General features: G+C 52.9%; 1 protein-coding gene across 1 annotated transcript in view; it reads right to left on the reverse strand.

The window, feature by feature from the left end:
* The window catches only part of LOC124473680 (collagen alpha-1(XIX) chain), a 60412-nt gene that overhangs the window by 9981 nt on the left and 29816 nt on the right, over nucleotides 1-20615 (reverse strand). The window contains exons 13-17 of the mRNA XM_047029312.1: nucleotides 18874-18927; nucleotides 15759-15794; nucleotides 12150-12179; nucleotides 11862-11888; nucleotides 10895-10948 (exon numbers count right to left, since the gene is read on the reverse strand). Coding sequence (XP_046885268.1) covers nucleotides 10895-10948; nucleotides 11862-11888; nucleotides 12150-12179; nucleotides 15759-15794; nucleotides 18874-18927 — 201 coding nt within the window. The remainder of the gene's footprint in view (nucleotides 1-10894; nucleotides 10949-11861; nucleotides 11889-12149; nucleotides 12180-15758; nucleotides 15795-18873; nucleotides 18928-20615) is intronic.

Genomic DNA, 20615 nt, shown 5'->3' on the forward strand with positions numbered 1-20615 from the left:
AGAGAGATTAACTACTTATGCCATTATATGAATTTACATTTTCATGCAGAGAACCTAAATGATCTACATTATGCCCAATTCACACCGGATCAGCTGGTATAGTCTGGTCTTCCTTTCTCCTCCCCCCCTCCTCCTCCTCCTCTTCCCCTCCCCAGCCAGTCAACTCAGTCAGCCAGTCAGTCAGTCAGTCAGTCAGTCAGTCAGTCAGTCAGTCAGTCAGTCAGTCAGTCAGCCCACTGAGACAGCCTGTATGTCTGACCTTCCTGACTCCTGACATTGTGTCAGTGCGTCCCTGACCTGCCGTCATGGACACAATGTTGCCGTGATGCTAGAAGTGGAGCCCAGCCGACGCCACGGTCTGATGAGGTCTGACACGAGGGCTGCACTGGGCGGGAACACACACACACATCCTTACAGTCTAGAATGTGTGCTTGACTGCGTGTGTGCGCCTGGGTGTGCATGCTGTGTGTGTGTGGTTGATTTACATGACCCCTGCCTCTGTCTGAGCAAGAGGTTTGACCTACATTAGTCCTTGTTCACCAACACAGGGTGTCACACACACAGACACACACACACACACACACACAGACACACACACACACGAGGTATCCATAAGGTGAACAATGTGCAGTGACAGTTGTTTGTGTGTAGAGGTCCTTGGCCCTAGACTATCCTGTCATTAGTGGTCTGATAACTGGGTGTTTATTCTGCAGGCTCGTGGAGCTGCTCAGTAGTGAGAGGATAGACTGATCCCCACTTCTACTTTACACCCCTGCCCTCCTCTCCTCTCCTCGCCTCCTCTCCTCGCCTCCTCTCCTCGCCTCCTCTCCTTCAGTCTTCCTTCTGATCTCCCCTCTCCTCTCCTCTCTTCCTCTCCTCTCCTCCTTCAGTCTTCCTTCTCCTCTCCTCTCTTACTACCCTCTCCTCCTTCAATCTTCCTTCTCCTCTCCTCTCTTCCTCTTCTCCTTCATTCTTCCTCCTCCTTTCCTCTCCTCCTCTCCTTTCCTCTCTTCCTCTCCTCCTTCATTCTTCCTTCTCCTCTCCTCTCCTCCTCCCCTCTCCTCTCCTCTCCTCTCCTCTCCTCTCCTCTCCTCTCCTCTCCTCTCCTCTCCTCTCCTCTCCTCTCCTCTCCTCTCCTCTCCTCTCCTCTTCCTCTCCTCTTCCTCTCCTCTCCTCCTTCAGTCTTCCTCCTCCTCTCCTCCTCTCCCTCTCTTCCTCTCTCCTCTCCTTTTGTTCTCCTCTTCTAACTTCTACATCTCCCTGCCCCTCTCCTCATCCTCCCCCTCATCTTCCTCCTCACCCTGTTCCTCCACACCTCTCCAAGAAGTTGATATACTATGTAGCCCACCGTCATAGTGAGGATATATATGAAGATAACGGATGCAAACCAGGTCAGTACAGCATGCGAGACTCATAGTAGTCTGAGGGTTAGTTTCCATAGCAAGAAAAAAATATTACCTGGATCCTATAGTACAACACAACACAGGCTGTACATAATATGTAAGCTTGTTTATGCAATGTGCATTGTTTCCGAATATACATACTATCAATAAGACCTCAAGTACTGTCACACATCTGGACATTCTGAGAAACCTTTTTGTATACATGCCTGCCTGCCTGTCTGTCTGTCTGCCTGTCTTTCTGTCTGTCCTTCTGTCCGTCTGTCCGTCTGTCCGTCTGTCCGTCTGCCTGTCCTCTTAATGCAAACAATCCAGCTCGATTAGACCAAACAAACCCATCAGCAGTGTTCCCCCTGAGAGCACCCTCCCACCAAACGACACTGCTTCGGCCCAACTCTCCAGTTATTCCGCCCAACATTCTCCCAGCTCTGGGACTGACAGATTGCTCAATCTAAATTAGGTTACACGACAGAAGCTGTTATGACGGAGCCTAACGTACATGGATCAACATGTACATTATGACTTTGTCCTCTAAGCCTGGGATGGCTTGGTCGCACTGTGTGAGTGAGCACACTCCCACTGACCTTGTCGCACACACACCCACGCACGGTCGCACACACATGCAAGCAAACCCGCACTTACACACACACACAATAACACGCAGACGAGCACACACCCCGGCACACCCACGCAAACACACACGCCGGCACGTCTGTGGAGAGGAGATGAGGAGCAGAGGGTGAATCCGAGGTATCATTATCATCGGGAGCTGGTTTCTCTCACCTTGAGGAAACAACGTGAAGCTCGCTGGTAGGAGCTGAAACACGACACCTGACACCTGCTGCCACCAATCAGGGGGAACAGGGGAGGTGGGACATGGGGGGACGGGGGGGTGTAGAGGTCAATCAGCAGGAGGAAAAGGAGGAAGAAGAGAAGGAGGGAGAGCAGGAGGAGGAGGGACAATCCACTAGGTGCTACAAATATGTGGGTGTTGTTCTTGATAAACTGTGTTTCCTCTCCCAAGTTGCTGCCACCTAGAAATAAATCCAACAAATATTATTTTGGGGTAGAGGAAAAATAACAATATATATTTGTTACATTTCCACTGAGATTACGACCTTTTATAGAACCTTTCTGAAGCTTTTATAGTACTGCCATAGTATAGTTTGAAAACCTAAACCTGTTCAACAAGAACAGACTCAGAAGGATTATTAAAACAGCTAGCAGGATCTCAGGAAGTGTCATGTCAAGCTGTCAGATGTTTCTAACAGGCCGGTCTTTAGGAGGGCTGGTGCCACACTGGGCTGCCAGGGCTTCACTCTCCTGACGGAGCTAGAGCTGTAGCCATCAGCTTGTCCTTTCAGGACCCTGTCTGAAGGGTTGGATGACAAGTCCCCCTCATCCGAAATGCAGATAGCGCTTTTTGTTTTCCTTGCACTATCCTGTCCTTTGAACCCTTATGTTATTTGCTTGTATCTTATATATATATATATATATATAAGATAATGTCTCTTATATGTATAAGATATATATGTATCTTAAATATCTTATGGTATTTGTTATATCTTATTTGCTTGTGTGCACAGGTGTACTTGTAGTTTTTATCACTCTTAATATTCTGGTACTTGTAGTTTTTATCACTCTTAATATTCTGGTACTTGCTCAGGGATTCTATGTTGATGTATTATTTTGCATTTTGTTATTCTGTGAACCCTGGCTGCAAAACACCTTTCCTCTAGTGGGACAATTAAGATGACCTCGAACCCCGAGAGAGGAGGAGAAGGAAGTGGAGAAGGTGTCTAGTAAGACGAAGAGGATGAGGAGAAGGAAGAAGAGGAGGTGTCTAGTAAGGGGAGAAGGAGGAGGGGGGTGCAGGAGAGGAGGAAGAGGAGGAGGAGAAGGAGGTGTTCAGTGAGAGGATGAAGAGGAGGAGGAGGGGTGCAGTGAGAGCAGGAAGAAGAGGAAGAGGAGGAGGAGAAGGAGGTGTTCAGGAAGAGGAGGAAGAGGAGGTGTTCAGTGAGAGGAGGAAGAGGAGGAGGAGGTGTTCAGTGAGAGGAGGAAGAGGAGGAGGAGGTGTTCAGGAAGAGGAGGAACAGCAGGTGGCTGCGGTCAGGGGCTTCAGTCCCAGCTGCTGAGGTGCTCGTGTCATTCTGGACCATTAACACAAACCCCATTTCCTCCTCCCTCCTTCCTCCTCCCCTCTCCTTCCCCCTACCCCAGAAATACCCTACACCACCCCACCATCATAAACACCTCCGCTTCCTCCGGCCCCTTCCTACCCCCACAGCCAGGGGGCTGAATGGTGTTCAGCCCCTCAGAGCGCTCTCTGACGCCCTGGTACCTCTAGACCTGCCACGCCCCTCCAGGTCCACGCCGGGGGTCACAGCAAGGTCACAGCAAGGTCACAGCAAGGTCACAGCAAGGTCATTGTGCCTGGTCGAGCAGTCCTTCACCCCTCCCCTCCCTCTTGTCCTACACCAAGCGAACCCACACGAGTTGCCCGGTGTCATGTTACCGCACGCCGACCACCTCGGCTTCTCTGCAGGCACCTCGGACTGCAAACAGGGCTGACGCTGGAACTAAAACTCCCAAACCCACACACAGACACGTCCGCCTTCGCCGGAACACTGATCGGACGCACCTGTCACCCATACCAATCAGACGCACACACAAGACGCCAAAAGAGACGGCTCAATCCATACAGACTTTGCGAAGTGTACGCTCAGTTGCTTTTGTCTCTGTCGATACCAAGCCGTTTGCTGAAGTAGGTTACCTGGTGTGATTCCGTTTAAGCCCTCGAACCCTGATCTTTGCCCTGCCCTTTGGATCGTTTTCTTTGCCCATTAAAATCTGCCAAACCTGCCTTTGCCTCCATCTCTGCCTCCCAAGCCTGACTCTGTCATCGAGGTATGTACTGCAGAACCCATCACGAGTAGGAAAAAAGAGATTGCAATACTTAAATCTAATTAAATGTATCACTGTAAATGAGAGGTAAATATGTAGCTTTTGCTTCAGAGTTGGAAGTGTACTCAAAATGTACAGATTTAGTTTATTCAAAGGCAGTTCTTATCAACAAGTTCATTCAACCTATTTGTATGTTGTACATGAACTTTGTTAGTACACGTTCAGCATAATATGTGTGTGACTTAAAGGACCTAACAGCTGAGCTGTTTCCAGTAGTTAGCAGACACTGTGTGTGACGGTATGTGTCAGTCTACTAGGCTGGATCGCATCAGCCGCCCTCCTCCATCACGGACTGACAGGAATGGATGTGCCGGCTATTCCAGATTCTCTGTCTGCCAAACAGCTGGACAAGCCTTGTGCAGACAGTAAGACTGGCCTCTACTGCAGCCTCGTGCAGACAGTAAGACTGGCCTCTACTGCAGCCTCATGCAGACAGTAAGACTGGCCTCTACTGCAGCCTCATGCAGACAGTAAGACTGGCCTCTACTGCAGCCTCGTGCAGACAGTAAGACTGGCCTGTACTGCAGCCTCAAGCAGATAGTAAGACTGGCCTCTACTGCAGCCTCGTGCAGACAGTAAGAATGGTTTGCTACGTGTGTGCCCTGTTTGCCTACAAGGTCATGCAGTTCTTAAAGTTAGCCTAACCGCCTATGACCCCTCCTGGCACATACAACGATGGGTCAAAGGTCATATTCACCATCCTCCTCCTCCTCATCCTCACCCTCCTCATCCTCCCCCTCCTCCCCCTCCTCATCCTCACTGTGCTCACCGCCACCATCATCAGACCAATACGGTGCATGTTGAGGACCTTTTGCATTATTCAGGGTACATCAGGGTATTTCTGCATCTCCTCAACAGCGAACATCATTCCACCGAGCAGCTCTCTGTTATCGTAGCGGGTACACTCACTTTCAAAGGGTCTCTCCAGGATGTTCTTGCAGGAGACACCTAGCTCTCTGAGAGAGACATTCACGGCCCGCTGCTCACCGTGAACTCATCTCATCCTCTCCACCAGGAGACGAGCTGGATGCTAAGACCCAAATAATCCTCAGAAACCACGGCTGGTTGTGCATAATTCATGTCCAGACATATCCATAGATAAGGGTGTGGGTCTCCAGGGCTTATGATCATCTGCTCTCTCTCACACACACACACACACACACACACACAAAAGACAAGACAAGGATACATGCAAAGACACAATTGAGCGCTCACACACACATCGCTCACAAACACACACACACACACACACACAGTAGCACACACTCACATACTCGCACACAAACACCAACACACACTACAAGTCTGAGGAACACACTATCTACAAGACTGAGGAAGGCCTCCACAGCAAAGCTTAAAGAACATCTCTCTGTATCCATCTAAACATGCCAACTTCCTGCAGAACATTATAACAAGACATCAAAGCCGAGAGTGAATTATTCACTACACTTAAAAACCATGATAGAAAGGAATTCATCATTCATGTGACTATGTCACAATTTCACAAACTCCTCGTCTAAAAACAACACAAAACTAGGACAAACTACGGACGCCGGTCTGTCACCGCAGGAAGCAGCGTCACGGCAGGAAGTTCCATGGCCTCCTGGTGCACGACACAACCGCAAAAAAACAACAAAACAACAACAAAACAACCCCCCCAAAAAATTTGTTTTTTCAAAAGCAGGAAACAGGCGTGTGGTTAGCCGCGTGGGCAGGACGACAAGCAGAGGGGGGTCAGGGCCAGCGCTCATATCTATGAGCCCACAGACACCTTCCAGTTGGGCGTCGTGGAGGCGTGCTGGCTTGATGGGCACAGGCATGGCGGTGCCAGTCTGTCTCGCAGGGTATTCTGGGAAGGTCTTGGCTCCTGTGTGTCATAGCCCGAAGCATCATCCGAGTGTGTACCTCTGTTGCTAATGCACACGGCGATGACAGGCTGTGACTACGGGTTTACACACCAACGCACACGGATACACACAGATGCTGCGGGCTTGAACGTAAATACAAGCACACGTACCCCCTCCACACACACACACGCACGCACTCACGCACACACACACATCCACGCACGCACATGCACGCACACGCACCCTAGATGCACATGAATGCACATGACTGCCCATTTGCACATACACAAATGCAAACACACAAGCACACACATACACTCACAGGATAAACACAGATGCTCTTTTGGGCATACACACACACACACACGTAGTTCAGGACAAGGCAAACTTAGGACGGCATCCTTCAGCTGAACGCACCATTAAAGACAACTTGGTGAATATTTCACCGGGACACCGTTAGCGAGGGCCACATTTTCCCAGCAACCCCTGTGCCCCCCCCCCCCCCCCCCCAGCTTGTCTCCCCCCCCCAACCCCCAGAGGAGGCCTATGATCATGAAAGGGCCGTGTCACTTCTATCCATAATGCATGAAAGCAAGCAGTTCTTATTACTATTAATGTCCCTTCAACGTGGAACGTAGAAGTGATACATTACTATGTTTCAAACCCTTTCCCCCTTCGATGTGTCAAACACACACGCACACACACACACACATGGGGGGAGACATCGTCTCTTATATATGGAATGCAGTAGCATTTGTCATAAAGCTAGATTTATGCAAATTGCACGTGCTCCTATTCTCCTTCCTCTCTCCCTCCTCTACCTGTCCTTAACCTTTCCTCTCTCTCTCGTCTCCTGTACCTGTCCTTAACCTCTCCTCTCTCTCCTGTACCTGTCCTTAACCTCTCCTGTCTCCCTGCTCTTCGTCTCCTCTCTATACCGCCTCACTGTCCTCTCCTGTACCTGTCCTTCATCTCTCCTCTCTGTACCTCCCCTCTCTATCTCCTCTCCTTTCCCAACTTCCCAAGCCCCCTAAACATTACAGGTAGAGGCTGTCATCCTGGCTGGCTGGTGTTCCTCCTCAGAGCTCAGACAGTTTTGAGTTCTCTTGCAATACATGACTAGGAGGTACCACTGGTCCCGTGAAATCCAGACCCCCGCGTTTCGACAAAACGTTGTTGTCTCAATGTTGACGCTTCAACCTGCGGTTGGGTCGCGGTTCAAACCGTGTGGATGTGAAAGTGTGTGCGGTGTGACTGAAGCACACACAGGATCAAGGTCAGATTGCGAAATCTGGGATTGATTATTGTGGCCGGGCACAGGGGAACCAATGGGCTGTGTCTGAGAATGCTAATCCTACCCACCCGACACTGCAGGCAGGCCCGAGCTAACGCTAACGTGAAGGATTTCTTCCGGTGTTTGGCCCGGGGCGGTTGGGCGGCAGCAGAGCTGCTAATTAGGTGCGAGGAGGAAGGAGCGATCGACTGTCCCGAGGCGAGAGAGACGTCGATAATGATCCACGTCCATACATCCTGAAATAGACCCACACGCCTCCCGCCTGGTCAACAACCTGCAACGCCACATGTGACTGTGGGGAGGGGCTAAAAATACCCAGAAACCTTAGCATGCTGACAGCCACAGGGAAGTGGAGCAGTCATCAAAGAGGGCTATATAAATAGAGCAGCGCTGGCTGTGTGTGTCTTTAACTAAACAACATTCCCAGCATTACCACTTCACTAAAACATTCTCCACCCTAGCCTGGTAATACTAGCCTAGCATGGTTCAACTAGCCCGATACTAATAGCCTGGTACTACTAGCCTAGCGTGGTTCAAGAAGCTTGGTACTACTAGCCTAGCGTGGTTCAAGTAGCCTGGTAATACTAGCCTAGCATGGTTCAAGTAGCCTGGTAATACTAGCCTAGCATGATTCAACTAGCCTGATACTACTAGCCTAGCCTTATACTACTAGCCTGGTACTACTAGCCTGGTACTACTATCCTAGTACAACAAACCTGGTACTACTAGCCTGGTATAACTAGCCTGATACTACTAGCCTGGTACAACTAGCCTGATACTATTATCCTAGTACAACAAACCTGGTACTACTAGCCTGGTACAACTAGCCTGATACTACTAGCCTGGTACAACTAGCCTGATACTACTAGCCTGGTACAACTATCCTAGTCAAACAAACCTGGTACAACTAGCCTGATACTACTATCCTAGTACAACAAACCTGGTACTACTATCCTAGTCAAACAAACCTGGTACTACTAGCCTGGTACTACTTACCAAGCTTAGTACTAACTACTCAAACTAGCTAGTCCCTCTCTCTCCTCCGCCTCCTCTTGACCCTTTCTCAACCTCCTCCTCCTCCTGCTCCGCTCCTCCCTGCTAACTCCTTGCTGTGTGCATTCCCATGATGAGGATGTGGCTCTGAAGTCACGCGATGTGTAAACAGCTCCATTGAGGAAATCAGAGACATCAGAGGACAGCTGATGTGTCATGAATAGTTAACGGTGGTGCATTATTACACACACACACACACACAGACACACACACACAGAGTCCGAGGGGAACAAACAGCCAGACTCGGGCCGTTCTGGCTCCGGCAGTTTCTCCTTCCGCCCAAGCCATGGGCTAAGATCCACCCTGAACATGTCTGACCTACTTGTGTTAGAGAGACTGCTCCACCGTTCACAATAAACCTGCTTCTGGAAGTCAAACAGACCGTAATCGTGTCACATCTAGCATCTGTGGGTGCATGGGGCCAAGGGGAGGCAGGGGGAGGCAGGGAGGAGACAAAGGAAGGTCAGGGGGGTGGGGAAGTAGGGCAAGGGAAGAAGAGAGAGGCAGGGGGAGGCCGAGCAGAGAGCAGAGAGAGGCAAAGGAGGTTAGTTAGGCAGGGAGAAAGTAGGGGAGGCGGGAGAGGCAGGGAGAGGCAGGGAAGGGAGAGAAGACGCAGGGTGAGTTAGAGGGAGGCAGGGAGGAGGCAGGGTGAGTTTGAGGGAGGCAGGGAGGAGGCAGGGTGAGTTTGAGGGGGGGCAGGGAGGAGATGGTGGGGAGGTTAGGGAGGAGGCAGGGTGAGTTAGAGGGGGGGCAGGGAGGAGATGTGTGTGTGGGGGGGGGGGCAGTGAGGGCAGGGGAGTTGGAGTTTGGCAGGGGAGGTTGGGAGAGGCAGGGACAGGCAGGGTGGAGGCAGGATGGAGGCAGGGGGGAAGCGATGAAAGCAGGGTCTCTCCACATGGGTCCCAGTGGAAGGCCTGGCCACTCATGCCTCCCGGGTTCAGAACAGGAACATTCTCCTGGCCGCTAGTCCCACTGCCTGTCTTCTGATGATTACACAGTCCTTCCAACCTCCTGTTCTCGCTACCACAGGGACAGAAATAACATGTCTGTCTGTCTCATAGCATACTGTCTGTCTGACATCATACCTGTCTGTCTGATATCATGCCTGACTGTCTGACATCATACCTGTCTGTCTGATATCATGCCTGTCTGTCGGACATCATAACTGTCCGTCTGATATCATGCCTGTCTGTCTGACATCATACCTGTCCGTCTGATATCATGCCTGTCTGTCTGACATCATACCTGTCTGTCTGATATCATGCCTGTCTGTCGGACATTAAACCTGTCTGTCTGATATCATGCCTGTCTGTCTGACATCATACCTGTCTGTCTGATATCATGCCTGTCTGTCTGACATCATACCTGTCCGTCTGAAATCATGCCTGTCTGTCTGACATCATACTGTCTGTCTGACATACCTGTCAGTCTGATTTTAGGGCTTCCTAAAAGCCTTTGCTATGACACTAAGCCTGTCTGTCTGATAACAAGCCGATCTGTCTGACATCTAACCCTAACCCTATGACACATATCCTACAGAGACAATATTACGACATTCCACCAGGACATATCTCATGACACAAGTGGACGCACTAGAGTTGAACCCAGGTTGCCTTTGAACCTAGGTCTCAGAAATAGGATATAGTCACACACACATACAAACACATACACACACACACGCACGTATACAGGGGCAAACCTTCGTTTCCCACTCTAATTCATCCCTCCGGTTATAGTCCCGCCCCCACAGGAAACAGGACACCTCCCACCTGGGTTGGCCACGTGTGCTGTCAGTCACGCACTCTCGACCCCCAACCTCTCACACACCCGGAACACTGATTCATGGTTGCTCAATTCCCCGCAGGCCCCTAAAGACAGCCCCCCCCAGACCACAGCTGAATCCACTGGTCTCCCTAGACTCCCCAGGCCCCCCAGGACCATGTATCCTCCTGACCACAACTCCAGACCATCTTGGCCCCCTACAGCTGTTGTCTAGATCCCCATGAAGTGTGTGTACATGATAGCCAACAGCCCAGACCAGCCCAGACCCAGACCAGCCCCAGTCCAGCCCAGCCCAAACCAGACCAGCCTGGCCCAGCCCCAGACCAGCCCCAGACCCAGCCCAAACCCAGCCCCAGCCCCCGCCGCGGCCCGGCCAACCCTAGCATAGGCCTTAGCCCAGACCTTAGCCCAGGCTAGCCCAGCCAGCCCTGGCCAGCCCAGCCCTAGCCCAGGCCCTAGCCCAGCCCAGCCCAGCCCAGCCAGCCCTGGCCAGCCCAGCCCTAGCCCAGGCCCTTCGAGGCCACACAGACAGCAAGCTGTTTCTGTTTACTCACCCTCTTGCCCTCCTTCCCTGGAGAACCCTGCAGGCCTGTTTCTCCAGCTGCTCCCTGGGGAGGAAAGGAGAGGAGGGGAGAGGAGAGGATAGGAGAGGAGAGGAGAGGAGGGGAGGGGAGGGAAGGGAAGGGAAGGGGAGGGGAGGGGAGGGGAGGGGAGGGGAGAGGAGAGGAGAGGAGAGGAGAGGAGGGGAGGGGAGGGGAGGGGAGGGGAGGGGAGGGGAGGGGAGGGGAGGGGAGGGGAGGGGAGAGGAGGATAGAGGATGGGAGAGGAGAGGAGGATTGAGGGGAGGAGGGGAGAGGAGGTGAGAGGAGAGGAGAGGAGAGGAGAGGAGAGGAGAGGAGAGGAGAGGAGAGGAGGGTAAAGGAGGGGAGAGGAAAGGAGGAGAGGGGAGGGGAGAGGAGAGGAGAGGAGAGGAGAGGAGAGGAGAGGAGGGTAGAGGAGGGGAGGGGAGAGGAAAAGAGGAGAGGGGAGGGGAGAATGGGAGGATAGATGAAAGGAGTGTTAGGGAAGGGAGGGGAGAGGCGATGAGGATAAAGGACAGGAAGGGAGAGAAGATGGGGAGAAGAAGAGAGAGTAGGAGAGAGGAGAGAGGAGGATAGAGGAAGAGAGAGGAGCAGAGGGGAGGAGAGAGGAGGAGAGGAGGATAGTTGGGGAGATAAGAGGAGAGGAGAAGAGGGGAAAGGAAATGAGAGGGGAGGGGACCAGTCCAGAGGAAAGCAGAGCAGAGAAAAGCAGAGCAGAGCAGATACCAGTGTGAATAAAAAGCTGTCCCACTCAACAAACCAGCCAGTGCTAGCAGCATAGCGTAGCAGCATAGCATGGCAGCATAGCTTAGCAGCATAGCTTAGCAGCGTAGGTTTGTCCCTCTGCAGGAGCCACGCGCTGGAGCCACATGTCCAGCACACATGCGAGGCTCCCTCGCAGTGACTCCAGGAGAGAGCCGTCAGGGCAGAGACAACTTACCTTGTCTCCTGACGCTCCAGCCAGACCCTGCAGAGACAGACAGAGACAGGGTCAGATGACATCACACACAGCTGTCACCCGCGACAGGCCTGATGTTGTTAGGAGTGTTGCTAGGCAGCAGACGGACGGCATATAAAAGGACTCTGACTGATTTGAATCTGGAGAGAGGGTGCTTTGATTCTACTCCTCGCTGCTTGTGAAACTGTGTCGCCGGGTGCATTTATGAAATTAGTTTTGCACTCGGATAATCAAAAAAGTAGTCTAGTTTGTAAAGATATACTTCAGTACCTGGTCTCCTTTAAGGCCTTCGATTTCGGTCTGAAACAAAGAGCAGAACTGATTACATCACACCATCCCAATCAAATCAAACAATTACTGGAAAGTCCAGTTTGCGATCAATTCCGTAAAGTGCATTGCAGTTTCCCCAAGAGGTCACATGCAGCTCTAAGTGTATCATGCCAGAACAATGTGGTCAGCTAACAAGAGGACTGTGGGTCTATATCTGAACGAGCATCCTGAGTCATGAAGCATTACTCCAGCGCCACGTGAAGGCTGTTATGGTGACCCTTGACCCTGTGCATGGGGGCTTGTTGGTGGGTATCAATATTCCCAGAGTGCCCAGTGTCACACACACATGTGCATGCATGGACAGACGTACAAACACACACGTGTGCGCCACACAAGCGCACGAGCATGCAAGTGCATGTCGGCAGAAACCGACCCCCCCCACACACACACACACACACAGTAGCATGCCAGCTGGGAGCCAGAGACAGAGCTGTCTGTCTGTGAGACAGTCAATCCTGAGGCCTACACACACACACACACACACACACAGCGCGTCCTCCCCATGAAACACAACATTAGCAGTGTCCCCTTTCAGCTGGCTGGATACACCCTCACACCCTCGCAACGCTCCGGAAAGCAGCTGTGGAAAAACAGCCATTCATGACCGCACGCGTGCAAAACGTCAAAGTCACACGTCTGAATCTCCAAACGCGGAATCGAACAAATCTGGTGTTTAACAAGCGGCCGGGGGACTGACAGCTCGCTGGTATTTGGAGCTGCGGCCGTAAAGATGAGTGACAACACTGACCCGTGACTCTTGCTGTACAGCTGCTCATTCAGCAGAGTGCCGTTTGAGGGGCTCAATCACTTCTCTGTGTACTCTGGCACAGACTACCCTCACACGCAGTCAGAGATGCTACACCGTGACCTTGGATTGACAGAAACACGGCAGGTCAAGGTCGGCCCACAGGCACAGCACCCTGGTGACAGCACCCTGGTCACAGCACCCTGGTCAGAGCACCCTGATCACAGCACCCTGGTGACAGCACCCTGGTCACAGCACCCAGGTGACAGCACCCTGGTCACAGCACCCAGGTGACAGCACCCTGATCACAGCACCCTGGTGACAGCACCCTGGTCACAGCACCCTGGTGACATCACCCTGGTCACAGCACCCTGGTGACAGCACCCTGGTCACAGCACCCTGGTGACAGCACCCTGGTCACAGCACCCTGGTCACAGCGCCCTGGTGACAGCACCCTGGTGACAGCACCCTGGTCACAGCACCCTGGTCACAGCACCCTGGTCACAGCGCCCTGGTGACAGCACCCTGGTGACAGCACCCTGGTCACAGCACCCTGGTCACAGCACCCTGGTGACAGCACCCTGGTCACAGCACCCTGGTCACAGCACCCTGGTCGCAGCACCCTGGTCACAGCACCGTGGTGACAGCACCCAGGTCACAGCACCCAGGTCACAGCACCCTGGTGACAGCACCCTGGTGAGAGCACCCTGGTCACAGCACCCAGGTCACAGCACCCTGGTGACAGCACCCTGGTGACAGCACCCTGGTAGTGCACCCTGGTCACAGCACCCTGGTAGTGCACCCTGGTGACAGCACCCTGGTGACAGCACCCTGGTCACAGCACCCTGGTCACAGCACCCTGGTCACAGCACCCTGGTCAGAGCACCACGGTCACCACGCCGCCAGCTCTACCTCGGCCGTGCCGACAGCGTTGCCGTGAGAACACCCGGCCACGCTCACGCCAGGACAGTTGAGGGTAGTCTGCTGGCTCACCCGTCCTTCCAAATATCAAATGAGGCTGCTGTGCCTCTCTACTGCTCTGGAGAGTGTGGGTGGCACAAGGGAGGAGAGGGGGGCGTCCTAGCATCGCTCTGCTGCTGATAGAAAGTGACAGGCTCTTTCCTCTCCTGATGTGTGGGTAATTAGCTGACCACCCCAGCATAGTCCCAATCTGCACCCGACACACCATACACCATATGCATGTGTGTTTATACATAGAAGGGGTATCCAGTCACTGTGCGTACGTGCCAGAGTGTGTTTTTGAGGGTGCTAATGTGTGAATAGAATGTGAGTGTGTGTGTTTGTATATGTGCATGTGATGCTGATAACGTGTGTAAATAATGTGGGTCAGGGTGCGTATGTGATGGTGCTAATGTGTGTGTATAGTGTGTGTGTGTGCTAATAAGTGTTTATATAAAGTGTGTGTGTGTGTGCTAATGTGTATGTACATAACATGCACATGTGTGTGTATGTGATGGTCCTAATGTGTGTGTATATAAAGTGTGTGTTTGTGCTAGTGTGTGTTGAGAGAGGAGAGGAGGGGAGAGGAGAGGAGAGGGGGAGAGGAGGGGAGAGGGGGGAGAGGAGAGGAGGGGAGGGGAGAGGGGGGAGAGGGGGGAGAGGAGGGGAGAGGAGAGGAGAGGGGGAGACGAGGGGAGAGGGGGGAAAGGTGGGGAGGGGAGAGGAGAGGAGGGGAGAGGGGGAAGAGGAAGTGAGAGGAGAATGTCTTAAACATTCAGGACTTCATGGTTGCATGGCTTCTCCTCTCTTTATACCTACTCTACCGCACCCTGGCCCTCCCTGCCTGCATGTCTGCCTGGCTGCCTCCCTCCCTGCCTCCCTCCCTGCCTCCCTGCCTGTCTGCCTGCCTGCCTGCCTGCCTGCCTGCCTGCCTGCCTGCCTGCCTGCCTGCCTCCCTCCCTGTCTGCATGTCTGCCTGGCTGCCTGCCTGCCTGCCTGCCTGCCTGCCTGCCTGCCTGCCTCCCTCCCTGTCTTCCTGCCTGCCTGGCTGCCTCCCTGCCTGTCTGCCTGGCTGCCTGTCTGCCTGGCTGCCTGTCTGGATCTCAGGATTTCTGCCTGGCTGTCTGGCTTCTCATGCTCTCTAGACTGGAGATGAACTGATACTGTGATGCAGTGGTTCCCAACCCTGGTCCTTGGGACCCCCGGTCCTGCATGTTTTAGATGTTTCCCTGCTCCAACACACCTGATTCTAATGAATGGGTTGTTATCCAGCTCTGCTGCAGAAGCCTGTTCACGACTTATCATTATAATCAGGTGTGTTGGAGCAGGGAAACATCTAAAACATGCAGGACAGGGGGTCCCGAGGACCAGGGTTGGGAACCACTGCTGTAGTGCTTCACATGTGCCTACACACCACACACACTTCTTGTGTGCGAGCCAGATGTTTTAGAAAGGAGACAGAATGGTGCTTGACTTGCCAGGTCACGTTTGAGCAGGAGTCACACTACAAACCCACACACACCTGCTGTGCTCCGTTTACCAGAAGTGATACTCACACAAGAGCTTATACTGAGAACATCACACACACACACATGCACACACACGCACACACACATGCACGCACATGCACACACACACGCACACACACATGCACACACATGCAACCACACGCACGCACACAATGAATGCACATCCACACACACCATGTACATACACACAAGCAAGTGCGCGAGAGCACATGCCGACACCAAGTGTGTAGGTGTGTTTCAGTGTGTGTGTGCTGGGGTGTAAGTGTGTAGGTGTGTGTGTGTGTGTGTCAGCAGGACAGCAGTGTGTATACTCACACATGGACCAGGGGGACCAGGAAGTCCAGGGTCACCCTGAGAGAGGACAGACACACAGTCACAAGCTCTTCATCCACACTCGGGAAAGTGAACACACAACATACCATACCAACACCTAACATAGTAACATACAACATACCAACACCTAACATAGTAACACACAGCATACCATACCAACACCTAACATAGTAACACACAGCATAACATACCAACACCTAACATAGTAACACACAGCATAACATACCAACACCTAACATAGTAACACACAGCATAACATACCAACACCTAACATAGTAACACACAGCATAACATACCAACACCTAACATAGTAACACATCACATAGTAACACCTAACATGGTGACAAAACATAACAACATGACACACCAACCCAACATGACAGCTGCACGCAGGGTCTGTCACACACACATAGTTGGTTTGTGACAGTCGCATTGTAGCAGTGTTGGACACTAGGACCCTGAGGACACTGTTCTGCACAGTGCAGGCTAGGGCTGTGTGTGACAGCAGATTCACCCTGGTTCACGACCCCTCTGGCCTGCTCTGACTCCCCCAGCCTGCCCTGACTCCCCCAGCCCCCCAGCCTGCCCTGACTCCCCCAATCTACCCTGACTCCCCCAGCCTGCTCTGACTCTTCCAGCCTGCTCTGACTCCCCCAGCCTGCCCTGACTCCCCCAGCCTGCCCTGACTCCCACAGCCTGCCCTGACTCCCACAGCCTGCCCTGACTCCCCCAGCCTGCTCTGACTCCCCCAGCCTGCCCTGAGTCCCCCAATCTGCCATGACTCCCCCAGCCTGCTCTGACTCTTTCAGCCTGCTCTGAAACCCCCAGCCTTCCCTGACTCCCCCAGCCTGCCCTGACTCCCCCAGCCTGCTCTGACTCCCCCAGCCTTCCCTGACTCCCCCAGCCTGCTCTGACTCCCCCAGCCTGCTCTGACTCTCCCAGCCTGCCCTGACTCCCCCAATCTGCCCTGACTCCCCCAGCCTGCTCTGACTCTTTCAGCCTGCTCTGACTCCCCCAGCCTGCCCTGACTCCCCCAATCTGCTCTGACTCCCCCAGCCTGCCCCGACTCTCCCAGCCTGCTCTGCCTCCCCCAGCCTGCCCTGACTCCCACAGCCTGCTCTGACTCCTGGGGTCAGGGTGAAAGCTCATTCAGGAGGCTGCTGCAGAGCTTCTGCGGGGGCTGTGAGAGCTGTGTCTCACAGGGTTTCTCTCACACGCACACACACACACACACACGCACACACACACACACACCCCGGGTCCTGGCAAGCAAAACAATGGCCGCTGGGAAACAGCAGATGTTCTATATGATAACACTTTTGGGTTGAAGATCAAGCTGTGTTTATGCTGTATATTTGGCTGAGGCTGTGCAAGTGGTGGTCTTCGTGGAGCTGAATGTGAACTGCCTTTGGTTCTCGCTATGGTTCTGTCCAAAGTTCTGTACAGGGTTTTACCCATGGTTGTATCGATGGTTCTGCAAATTGTTCTACCTGTGGTTCCACGCATGATTCCATCCACTGTGTGTTCGTCTAACAGCTACCGAGCAGACGACATTGCTAGACCACAAAACTTTTCGCAAAACAAACAGAACTTCTTCTCGAAGGCTACTTCACTGTTTCGCCTCGCGACTGTTCCTCAAGCCGTCTTTGAACACCAGGAGGAGACGGAGGAATAAGGAGCCGCCTCGCAGGCCACAGGGTCTGTACACCCCGGTGCTGGGGAGCGGACGTTAGCCAATTACCAGAGCCAATGACAGCAGGTGGACCAGCTCCGCGGTGGAGTCCGTACCGGAGCGCCTGGAGAGACGTGTTCAGGGACTCATTACACTCTCTCTGATCAGTCTCTCTTTGTCACATTCAATATAAACAAACTCTCTCTCTATACCTCCACCCCTCCAGCCCCTCCCCCTCCGTGCTTCCCTGGCTGAAAAGAGGGGCTGAATTAGACGCTGTTCTGGGTTCCTCTGGCAGACACACGCAGGGCTCATTAGAACTTCAAGGCTGGGAAACGATGCACCCACAATTATACACTATCACAGACTCGCCGCCGCCACGGCAACAGGGAGGGATACAACCAATAAGAAGCAAAGTGGATAGAAGAACGAGAGAGAGAGAGAGAGAGAGAGAGAGAGAGAGAGAGAGAGAGAGAGAGAGAGAGAGAGAGAGAGAGAGAGAGAGAGGAAGAGTGAGAGAGCAAACAGAGAGATAGTCAATTAGACTGAGGAACAGAGGAATAAAGCAAAAAATGAGAGGTAGGGAGAGAGAGAGGGGGAGAAAGAGAGAGGGGGAGGGAGATATGGCAGCTAATTAAAGGAAAACAGTTCATCTTTTAGAGGGCAAACGATCCTGCAGTGGAATGAAAGAACCCTCCCTCCCGCCCCCCCCCCCCCTCGCCCTCCCCCACCCACCATTTTTCAGATATTTTGAGACTGCAGTAGGAATTAATCTCATCCTGCTTCCTTTCACTGAACACGCTTTAAAAGATTTTGCTGATTGAAACAAGTTTTTTTCCTCTTTCATATCAAAGTTCCGGTTCTGTGCGTGGACTACGGCCTGCTAGTGTCTCTGGTGGCTGGAGACCCAGAGTACTGAGAGAGGGTGATCAACACATCCATTATTCTGTAATAGCACAGCCTTTGATCTAAATACACCAGCCAGACATCTGATCATCCCTCAGCCTCAGATGTCCTCCTCACAGACAGACAGGTCATCATCCTGACAGACAGATCATCATCCTCACAGACAGACAGGTCATCATCGTGACAGACAGACAGGTCATCATCCTGACAGACAGATCATCATCCACACAGAGAGACAGGTCATCATCCCGACAGACAGACAGGTCATTATCCTGACAGACGGATCATCATCCTCAGAGACAGACAGGTCATCATCCTGACAGACAGGATGGTCAGACGGTCAGAAGGTCAGACAGTCAGACAGTCAGACAGTCAGACAGACAGATAGACAGATAGACAGACAGACAGACAGTCAGACGGTCAGACGGTCAGACAGATAGACGGGGGACTGAGGCAAACAGGGGCTGGTACACACACACACCATGGAAGGTATGGAAGGCTTGGGGTGGCTGTACTCACTTTGCCCCCCGTAGGGCCAGCAAGGCCAGGTAGTCCCTGGTCTCCCTTCAGACCCTGCAGACACAGAACACACGTCCTTTACAGAACCTGGCGGTCTGATTCAGTCATGGTCCTCTCTGTCCACACCTGACAAGGACATGCACTGGACATTGTGGATCTCTACGGCTTATAGCCAACAATGAGTGGCCGTGACATCCGACGGGTTTCCGCAGGACGCCACACATATGTATGTGTGTGTGTGCGAGTGTGTGTGTGTATGAGTGTGTGTATGAGTGTGTGTGTGTGTGTGTGTGTGTGTGCGTGTGTGTGTGTGTGTGTGCGAGTGTGTGTGTGTATGAGTGTGTGTATGAGTGTGTGTGTGTGTGTGTGTGCGTGTGTGTGTGCGAGTGTGTGTGTGTATGAGTGTGTGTGTGTGTGTGTGTGTGTATGAGTGTGTGTATGTGTGTGTGTGTGTGTGTGCGTGTGTGTGTGCGTTAGGAAGTCTCTGCTCTAGAGTGAAGGCAGGCTGGTATCTGCTCCTGTTGTCCAACCCTCATACCTGTCAGTAGCAAACAGAGCTGCCCCACTCTCTCAAGACAGGGTGGCAATAGACACACCTGCTAAATCACATAGCGACAGGCTCATTGTGACAGATGTACAATTACACAGGCTGACCCCCGCCCCCCCACTAACTCACTCACTCACACACACACACACACACACACCAAACTCTCCCCCAACACGGGCCCCCTCCCCACCCCGTCTCAACCTCCCAAAAAGCCCTGCTTGTCATCACCTAGCTCTCTGCGAGCTCCACAGGCAGGATGGAGAGCTGGGGGAGACTGAACACAGAGCAGGAGTGCTTCAGGGCGTGGGGAGGGGTGTGAGGGGGGGAGGGAGGGGGGGTGGGGAATTGGCCCGTAGAGAGAGTAGCCGGGGGCAAAGTCATTCCTGTGGGTGATGAGAGAGACAGCTGAGATCGAAGTCTGTGGAGGGAGGGAGGGAGGGAGGGAGGGAGGGAGGGAGGGAGGGAGGGAGGGAGGGAGGGAGGGAGGGAGGGAGGGAGGGAGGGAGGGAGGGAGGGAGGGAGGGAGGGAGGGAGGGAGGGAGGGAGGGAGGGAGGGAGGGAGAGCTGGCTGAATGAATGGTCATGCCTGCCCTGGTAATTGATGAATGTGACCAGCCTCACATTGACAAGCTGCCTTGTTAGGTGGCACGTTGAGGCCGGCGGGCAGCTCCAGTAAACCTCCCTGATGGAGGGCTGGGAGGAGGAGAAACACCTACCTCCACAGCCCTCCATCTCCGTTAAAGGGAAAGAGGAGGGGCGATCCATTCTGCCTGACACCTTCTGACAAGGCAACGTCCCCTGGCTGACATCGTGTTTGTTCAGCTCCATCACACCTCGAACACAACGCTGACCTCCAGAACACTGACCACGACTCTGCTGGGATCCAACCACCGACCGTCAGGCTGGGCAGCCAGACGTCTACCGCCAGACCAAAGAGTCTATCCCAGACAGGCAGGGGAGGACAGCGGTCTAGACACTGTCTAGCTCACCTCTAACTCAGGTTTTATAGATTTAAGCAATAAGCCCCAAGAGGCCGTGGTTTACGCTGATTTTAGAACAGGTAAGGGGAGTTGTTAGGGACGACGCGAAGCGGAGTGCCGAAAACCCCCTTACCTGTTCTAAAATGAGCGTAAACCACGGACTCGCGGGGCTTATTGCTTTTCTAAAACTGTTACTACAAATATTTGATATGGTT

The sequence above is a fragment of the Hypomesus transpacificus genome, chromosome 11 (assembly GCF_021917145.1).
Source record: "Hypomesus transpacificus isolate Combined female chromosome 11, fHypTra1, whole genome shotgun sequence".
Lineage (NCBI taxonomy): Eukaryota > Metazoa > Chordata > Actinopteri > Osmeriformes > Osmeridae > Hypomesus > Hypomesus transpacificus.